The sequence below is a fragment of the Lineus longissimus genome, chromosome 6, assembly GCF_910592395.1.
Source record: "Lineus longissimus chromosome 6, tnLinLong1.2, whole genome shotgun sequence".
Lineage (NCBI taxonomy): Eukaryota > Metazoa > Nemertea > Pilidiophora > Heteronemertea > Lineidae > Lineus > Lineus longissimus.
In genome coordinates, this window is record NC_088313.1 from 17935074 (window position 1) to 17944748 (window position 9675).

The window sequence follows — 9675 nt, forward strand, 5'->3', positions numbered from 1 at the left end:
TGCAAAAACAAAGAGTACATGTACAATTCGGCATGATGATAAGTGACTGGAGAGAAAAATTCTTTTGACCTGTTTAGAAGTTGCTCCACTGAACAGTAATATTTTCTTACATCCTTCAATCAAGTCTGTTTCTAAGTTAAACTTGGTTCTAATAGAACACAAGGGGTAAATTTCTGAAAGGAAAATGATCGCTTTTTTTATAAAAAGTTGAGGTATGGAAGCACTAATAATATTAGGGGGGGGGGATCACTGATATGTGCTACTGGCTGTTTCAGGGTAATTCCCAGTCAGAAGAGTTCAAGGCCTTTCTTTGACTTTCATTTTGTATCTTTGGCATTGGAAGCTTTCATGGTACTTATTGTGCAGAATCCTGAATCAATGCAACCTCATTCCAGGAAGGGGTCACCCTGGGGACGTCATTGACAAGCTGTCAGGCTTGTGAGATTTGGATGTGATTACCTTAATCTTTTGTATAGAAAAAAAAGAGAAAATAAAACAAAAGAGATATTACATGTCTTGTTATGTTGATATTTCCAGCTTTATGTTTCATCTGAAGGTCTATCAAGAGGCACTCTCGGACCTCTGAAAAGTTCAATCCATTGCAGACTGCTTTGGAAAACCCTTGGGCAATCTTATTCCTTTGTCAAGGAGAAAAGTGGCAAAGATTCATCCCAATGAGAGGAATACCTTCAATTCGAATTTACAACATCTGTTCATTTACTGATATATAATAATCATCCGCTGTCCGCCCTAGTGGAGGTTGTAAGAGCTATCAAGTTCCAATGGATGGCCTATATTCGTAGATTGATCCCACATGTACATAGTCAGTTTGAACTATCAAATCGTTTTTCAGGTTAATCATAGCCAGCTCTACAATGTTGGTTGTAAGAGTCCTTCCTACTAGAGTTATCCACAGCAGCAAGAATCTAAGCTTGATGTCTAATCCCTCAACAGCATCCCGATCCCTGATCTCCCGAGGAGGTTGTTGGAAGGCCAGCACCCAGACGCCTCGGTGCTGGCAGGACAACACCCTTAGGCCTTGCTACTAGCGGGAGGAGAGCAATCCTTTTCCCTCCAATAGAGCAAAGGGGTCTGGATTGTGCTTCTGAAAAAAAACATTGACTGCAGTATTATAAATGGTCACTTTCTTTATTCAATGACTCGCCATAACGAGTCTCACTGGGGTCTCAACTATTAACGTAGATGTAAACTCAACACATCATGTCGTTATACATACTTGGTGGTATTAACAAGAGACCCTGCTTTGAACTGAGCTCTTTTTATTAGGTCTATCTGAACACAAAATTATTTGAAGAGAATTGTCCTTTAATAGTTTTGAGTAATGAAGGCAGCAATATAGACTTGTAGCAAAAACAGATACCAGTAAAGCTATCCATTTCTGCTTATGGACAATGCCAACATTCACATGATAGTGAATGACTTTACTTGCCTTGGTTGTTGGACAACAAGCAGATCCATTCTGTCCCTTGTCACATGGCTGTAAGGTGAAGTCACTATTGTATCGCGAGCAGTGTAAGAAGGTGGCAACCTCCGAATCCACTGATACTATATCACCTGCCTGGAAAATAATGGAAGGACTCCAAGTTTAGAAAAGTTCCTCCACTGCGGAAAGTAGAAGAAAGGTTAAAGACGATAGGCAACATTAATGCCTTTATAATGGAGACATTGTCACATCCATGTAGGTGTAAGCAACATTTCAAGCTACACACTTACCCCCTATCACCAAAACACAAACTATCTATTCTATCATGTCTATCTATTCCTTGGTTTACACTTACTTTGAATGATGTGGCATAGTCTAAGAAGAATTCTTCCTCTGCTCCCTCAATAGTGCCTTCATAAATCACTTGACATTTTGGTTGAAGGTCGAGCGGTAATTTCACCAGACGATATGTGACCGATACATACTTGTAGCCAGCTGCATGAAAATAGGTATAGACGATTTTCAGGAATGTAATGGTGCAATGATGTGGGGAAAGATGTCACATCTGAGCTGGGCACCAATCCATGACTACAGACAAGGGAGAACCAGGCCAAAATAAGCCATCCAGGTAAAATCTCTGTGGCGACCAAACATGGCACCAAACTTGAGCAACTTGAAAAAGAAGTACCGGTACACATTTCTTTGCTGCTGTAAAGTAGGAAAGCTCCAACAATGCTTTCTGTGTGAAAACCATATTGACTTGGCCATGTTTTGTGGAACTGGATTGAAAACATTCAAATAATTTATTTGAACTAATTTGATATCACATTGAACTCTGGCACTGAAATGAAAGCTTTGAATATTAATTTCAAAAATACTTACTGACAAGCTTCGCCATTTCTTCGTTGTCAACAGTGATGGGGCTTGCCTTCACAAGTCTTGGTTTAGAGAAACCAACTTCCTCAGCCAGCTGCACCAACTCTGTCCAAGCTAGAGCCCCTGAGAGGCCCTCTCCCCACAGAACCTTCTCTTTTCGGATATGCTCTGGCAAGACTTTGTCACAGTAGACGTCACTGAAGTACATTTCTCCTCCAACCTAAAACCGATTTTCAGAAGTGTACAGTGGAACCCTGGTCGGGACCACCCCGGTAACGCGACCACCCCACTATGACGACCAAGAATCGCCGGTCCCGAATGGTTTCCTCTCTAATTACCATTACAGGGCCCCCCAGTAACATGACCACCTCGGGACCCAGACCACAACCACTTGATTGGGTGGTCCCAATGACCAAATTCACCCCTCTAACTCGACCAAAGGAACTTATGAAAGGATTAGGGTTAGAAAAAATAGTCCAAATATTTTTTTCGCTTTTTTTTTCTCCTTGTAAGTTTGAAAATTTTTCCAAATTTTGAACTTGATCCCAGAACATAAGAACAATGTTACAGTTCAAACAAACTTATCAGATGTCTATCAGCTTGACAGTTGAAATCTTCGAAAATTCTGCTTGACTGACCTTAAGTGAATCGTACGCCTCCCTCAGAACTGCCCTTTTATCTGGGGATAGATTAACTACACAGTTGGATCTGAAATAAGAATATAAATCACATCACATCAATGTGTCAAATAACCAAACAATGCCATTATTCTTGCAATCAGTATCAGTACCTTTGACCAGACAGTCCAAAATTGCTTTAATGAATGAGAGAATCAATTATTAACTAAAGCACTTCACTTTCTTACAGAGCATTATAATTACCGGTAAATCATATTCATCCTTTAATTTGCACTGATAAGATGGACACCATAAAACTTAATGTAGATGCACTGGCCTAGTCTTTCACTTACACTATGACATCATACTCATTCTTTGCAATGCCTGCTTCCCAAAGCCTCTCAATGTAACCCTTCTTGAACTCAACATTTGGTTTGCTGAATCCAAATGTTTTGGTGTGGTAATCAATGTACTTCCGTGCCACATCAATCTGGAGTATAATAATAACATATAATGGCATGGAAATCAAACAGAATGTAGAGAAGCAATTTCAATGTGCAAGCGAATCTGTGCTTGATCCTATCAATTCCCTTTCTCTGGCAGAATCCTTAGAATGTGCTGAAACATACCTTTATTTCCAATGAGTCACATTTTAACACTCTCAGAAGTTGATTACTCAGATCTTAACTTCCAGTTAGCTATCAGCTTTGTTCTTATGATCCAACTTAGGACACACAAGTATTGCTATATTTTCATGGCTGCAGCAATGTTTTAAAAGTCTAAGGATTAACTAGAATGTCTTGACTCTCCTTACCTGTTCTTCTGTCATATCGATTCCTGTCACTTGGCCATTCTCTCCCACAAGTTTACTGAGGATGTAACAGTCTCTTCCGCTTCCACTCCCGAGGTCCAAAACTTTACACCCCTGGACATTTTCTGGGATGATGAGTCCACAACCATAATACCTGAATCATAAATGATACATAAGTTTTTGTCAGGTAGTATATAAGAAAGCTGCAACTTATAGAAAGTAACCGTAGGCCTACCCTTACAACTCTACATTGGATTGATCAGACAAGCTGCCCTTGATCCCCCGTTTCATGAGGCCTATACGTCGTCGGACCTGTTGCTGATTGCGATGCATACCAAAATCAGAACCTGGGACTGAAGCCAACAGCAAAGAGGCTAGTGACATACTCACTTAACAACAACATCGTCATGAACAAGCTTCATGGCTTTCAGAACATGATTTGGCATTTTCTGGGAAGCAGTTTTGCAAACATTTGTCTTCAAATCATCAGATGTTTTCAGCACTTTTCCATAGTAGTTTTTGACATCATCAAGCAAGGACTGTTCAGACATGTTGAAAAGGTTTGTGAAATATATATATATCTCAATCAGAGAATACGAGTTAAATGGCAACTTTTGTTTTATAATTATGGCATCTGCCGTGCGGCGAGATCTCATGAATAGGGGATTGGTGGTGCGCACGCGTATGCTATGAACGGATGTCCGCCTCTTGAAAGATACGGATGATTTATCTGTGTGAGGTCACTGTGTCACACATTTTTTATGGGTGTCTTTATTTTTGTGCCTTACATCCAACACATTATCTATCGTCTACATATTTTGATTTCAAAATGAAACCTTTTCTTGGTGATGCAGCCTATCTAATAGATCTAAAGTGACGGAAAAGACGCTACTGGACGCCAATTCTGGGCAAGTGTGCTCTGACCGGGATTCACTGGCCGCCAACTTTGGCGTCGAGAGGCGTCACTGAGGCGATGGCGTCCAGTAGCGTCTTCTCCGCCACTTTAGGCTGCCCTTTTGAAATCATGTGACATCAAGACGCACGCTGAATGGCCATAGCCTCGCCACCGACGCCAAGCTTTAGGCTTCTAATATATAATAATCATCCGCCCTAGTGGAGGTTGTTGTAAGAGCTATCAAATTCCGTTGGATGGCCTATTCGAAGATTCATCCCAATCAGAGGCATCCTACCTTGTCAGCTTAAACCATCAAATCGTTTTTCAGGTTAATCATAGCCAGCTCTGCAATGTTAGTTATAAGGGCCTTACTACTAGAGTTATCCACACAGCTGGAGTCTAAGCTTAATGTCTAATCCCTCAACAACACTCCGATCCCTTATCTCCTGAGGAGGAGCACCACGAACCTGTGCCGTTGGGAGGACAGCACCCCGACGCCTCAGTGCTGGGAGGAGAACACCCTTAGGCTTTGCTACTAGCGGTAGGACAGTATCCCGAATCCTTCTTGCTTGTGCCGCAACATCCGACATCAGCAGATCCTTTTCCCTCCGTCTGTCAACTGTCCTCAACAGTTAATTGGAAGAAGAAGAGAAGAAGAAGACATACTCACTTAGCAACAACATCGTCATGAACAAGCTCCAAGGTTTTCAGAAGATGATCTGGCATATATTAGATGCTAGAACGTCCATAACTCAAACCCTCAGTATTTCATTATTTCCTTGTGCCAAACCATCTAATAGATACTATATCGTCCATGTTATGTTTTCAAATAATTCTTTTTTCTTTGTGATTCAAGCATATCTATTTAGATGCTAGAACGTCCCTAATTCAAACCCTCAGTATTTCATTATTACTTTGTGCCAAACCATCTAATAGATACTATATCGTCCATGTTATGTTTTCAAATAATTCTTTTATCTTTGTGATCTTATAGATGCTAGAACGTCCATAATGCAAACCCCCAGGAGATATTATGTGGAAATTACAATAGTGTTCATTTACTTTTGACCGACGTCCGGGACGTACACACTTTGTGAATCAAAACATGTTCTTTGGTTCGAACTACGATCATGCATCGCCTCAATAGACAACCTTGATGTTATTTTTTTTTTTTTTATAAAGGAAAGAAAGTTCAAATACTGAAAAGAAATCTTCTAAGTCTGATATTCCAGATTATGATCTATTGATTTCTTTGACATATTTGACATCACGTACCAAGCGTGACAGGTATATGCGGTCATTAAATTACCTTCATTGTAACAATTGAATAAAATAGTCACCGCGTTCACATTCAAAAATCATACACTTTGATATATAATCAATATTGCATGAAAAATATTTTTATTGAATATTGCAACATATATCATGCCATAGTCGTGTATTTCAAAGAATTTAATCACAAAACGTATCCATCGTTTATGAACATAAAACCGGTCGATATAATATAGCCTACCTGTTATTATATCCAGTCACAAAGGCTGTCCTCGGGAAATAGAGAGAACGGGGTGGGTTGTTTTCTCGGGTTGACGTCATCAAGTCAAACTTATTGTTTTGTATTATTGTTTTTAAGCATCCTACCAGGCATTGTAAACACACTGTTTCATTTCATTTCTGACAACAGGCAATGGTATCTTATCGTCAAAATACCACCTCGTTTTCGTTCTCGTTCTCGGATCGAAAATCTTAACCGCTCTACTAATAGTCTTTCCTCCAGTCGATATTGATTGCCGGATCCGGAGTCACTGTAAACAGACTGCCATGCCTAGGATGTACCTGTCTGTGTGCATCGCAGCTTTCAGGTGATGACTTCAGGAATCTGTCATCTAACTTTGACCAATAGCATGCCGCGAAGTTACTATTTATAGCTCACAAGGTCATTTGCACAAGATATTGATGACGTTTTAGTCACGTGACAGTCGGACATCGACACTTATTTCTACGCATTTGAGCTTATTTCAAAGTCAATTATCTTTGACCCTGCATTGTTTTTAGCATGAATGATACCATAGAGTCAGAGAGAGAAATATTCAGAACAATAATGTAGTATTTCCAACACTCGGACATGTGCCAGATTGAATCTAACTGCCCTATAGTTAGAAAGCCTGAATCCATTACGAAACCGCATGTTTGTCCGACATTAGCGAGTTTCCGCATCGCTTACGATTACGATTACGATTACGATTTGTGTTTGACGTCAGCGATTTTTGGTGCTACGTCGTCCCCAGAGAAATCGTCGATGGTACTTTCGTCTCGTTCTTACGAGGATTCCGGCTGATCTTCGTAAGTCGAAAAACGATTACATGGATTAGCGAAAAGCCTATTTTCCACGCTACATATCAAATTCAAGGTGAAATATTCATTGAAGAATTCTTTAGAACATATCTGTCAAACATAGGAACTGCATTTAATTTGATCAACGGCGATTTTGATCATGTTTTAGGGCCGAGAAAAGTGCACCCAGAGCATGAGAGCAGAGTATAGGGCCTATACTACAGTACACCAAGTCGTTGGTGTGAATGCGGAAACAAAATTTCTGGTTCATGCCGGTTTTGAGAGTATTACGATTACGACTTTGAAATCGTAATCGTAATCGTAATCGTAAGCGATGCGGAAACTCCCTATTGCCTGTAATTCAGCGATGGGGAAATAGAGGGCAGCAGCTGCAGTGACGTCATCTTCGCGGAATGCTATTTCATCTGAACTTAAAATGCCAAGACCACTGTCCAGTGTACATGGAGTAGGGCTCCACCAAAATACATTTGTACACAAACGGCCCGCGGCCTATTGCCATGGACATTGCTCGCTGATAAATGATCGAGATATTAATTGCAAGCTCGTGGCGATAACATTGAAAATAAAAACGTGGGAAGAGAGTATCCTTCATTAGAAGATTGATTGCATCCGGGGAGAATGGGGAACAAACAACATTACTTCCCCAGATCGATCCCCGCAGTGTATAAAAAATTGATAGGCCTACAACATGGCGCAGCACAGACGTTGGTAGGCGGGAGGGGACATAAATCAGAATATATCGGCCGATTAATTACTTGCGCCGCAAAGGCCTCCCGCGAATGATGCGCCGCAACAATGCCCCGCTAAAAACACGCCGCAAAAGAATGCGCCGTAAAAATCTCGCCGCGTGACCCAATTTAAACCAATCAGGAGCCAAGGACGGTTTGAATTTTGCGGCAGAGGTATTTTCGCGGGAGTCTTCTGCACGATTTGCGGGGGACTTATGCAAATTTCGACACTTTAGCGGCGCACTTCTTTAACCAATCAGAGACATCGTAACTTCGTAAACCCGCCGCCAATAAGTTGGAAAGTAACGATGTCTCGAAATTTGCATAAGTCCCCCGCAAATCGTGCAGAAGACTCCCGCGAAAATACCTCTGCCGCAAAATTCAAACCGTCCTTGGCTCCGCTTACCAGTCAGAACGGCCCCTGGTCAAAACGGCCCCCGCTTTAATAGAGTCAAAACGGCCCCGAGTCAAAACGGCCCCGGGTCGAAACGGCCCTGGGTCAAATGGGCACCTATAGCGGCGGAGTGTAGGGTATCGTGTGAAGTGGGCGGGTATAGTTGAGTGTATAGTTGAGGCGGTTTAGGGATAAGTATTTTTAGGGGTGGGAACTTCGATCCTGTGATTCAGGAACACCTGGTTTACAATTTCTGCAGCAGGCGTGAAGATCTCTTTGGCTGCTGACTTCTTGATCTCTATTGCCACATTCGTTGCAATGGCAGCCCCTAGCTTGCCGGGATGGACGTGGGGTAGACTGCCTCGTATAAAGTTGGAACCTTTCTGGAGCACCGTGGCCTTGCACCAGACATTCTTGTTACGCACGCTACATCTCCAGGTCCGGTTCCCGTTCTGTCTCTTCGTGGCCTTCACTGTGTATAGGTAACCATGACTGTCGGCAAGCTTTTCTTTTCCTTTCTGTGAGCCATTGTAGATTATTTCGTACAGTGCAGGTGCTGCAGCTCTGGCGTACGGCAATGGGTCTGGTTCTCGCATTGAAGACTCTTGAAGGACGGATGGGATATCAAATTCGCCGAGGGTGGGGTCACTGCTGGTGCTCTGTTCTTCCTGGTGCTGCTCGGCAATATACTCGTCGACCACCATCTGCAGCTCTGCTTCACTTGGCATGCCGTGGTCTACGTCTACGTCTGGTGGTGGCTCGTCGTCTTCCAGTACTTCTTGATGATCTTCAGCCCATTCGTTCATGATGACCTGTAACGTGGAAGTGTTTTGCAGTGACAATCGTGTGCTCTCGCCCTGGGGCTCCCCAACACTAAGGCGGCTGTAACTTCTTGCCTGACACCGTTGGCACCTCCAGCTGATCGCATTCCCCAGCTTGACAGCGGCACGGTACTCTTTCTGGCTTATACCCGTGTTGCAGATTCGGTGTTGCCACTGGTCACATCCTTCGCACTGGAGGCCATGTTGTCGTCTCTTCACTTGCTTGCGGCAGGAGATGCAGGGATCCTCTTCTGTCATAGTAAGGTGTTGATGAAAGTAGCGTCGAGTTGTAGCAGCAATGAAGTCTTGGAATAAACTGATGAAGATCTTGAGAATTCTGGGGGTTTATATAGTCATCGTGACGAGATGATAAAATGAACAGTACTCATTCTTGAGCTCAGTCACAAGATTAAAGAGACAGTGCGACCCCTCTCCACTCTATATGTATTTGGTCAGATGTAAAATTATTGAACAAAATAGATGTCTAGAAGTTAAAGGTAAAAGGAACCTCAGCAAATATCACGAAAAGTAGCCTTGATTAATTCCCCTTGCTTAATTAATGATCTTATATTTTTCTGTGTGATCACGGACCTGAATAAAGTTCGATGGTGTAGACCTACATTAGCCCTACATATAGAGAATAATGTAGAGAAGATTAATAATAATAACAATAATATGGGCGAACAGGCCAAAAACCAGATAACGCAACTTCTAAGTTTTAAAAGTGCATAACATCT

At 42.0% G+C, this 9675-nt stretch overlaps 1 protein-coding gene across 1 annotated transcript; it reads right to left on the reverse strand.

The window, feature by feature from the left end:
- Positions 1-483: 483 nt before the first annotated feature.
- LOC135489901 (arsenite methyltransferase-like) lies at positions 484-4398 on the reverse strand. The gene is made up of 8 exons (XM_064775529.1): positions 4139-4398; positions 3752-3902; positions 3291-3427; positions 2959-3028; positions 2327-2540; positions 1800-1939; positions 1451-1579; positions 484-1105 (listed from the first exon to the last, which is right to left on the reverse strand). Exons 1-8 carry the CDS (start codon positions 4297-4299, stop codon positions 1046-1048), a joined length of 1062 nt encoding a protein of 353 aa, XP_064631599.1. The 5' UTR covers positions 4300-4398; the 3' UTR covers positions 484-1045.
- Positions 4399-9675: the final 5277 nt, after the last annotated feature.

What these genes read in the sequence shown, in the direction of transcription:
- LOC135489901 (XM_064775529.1), bottom strand. Translation starts at nt 4,299, where the DNA reads ATGTCTGAACAGTCCTTGCTTGATGATGTCAAAAACTACTATGGAAAA. An exon ending in CATGACGATGTTGTTGTTAA is followed by an intron (nt 3,903 to 4,138) that starts GTGAGTATGTCA and finishes TTTATGATTCAG; the next exon opens with GTATTATGGTTGTGGACTCA. An exon ending in CTTGTTGTCCAACAACCAAG is followed by an intron (nt 1,106 to 1,450) that starts GCAAGTAAAGTC and finishes GTTTTTTTTCAG; the next exon opens with AAGCACAATCCAGACCCCTT.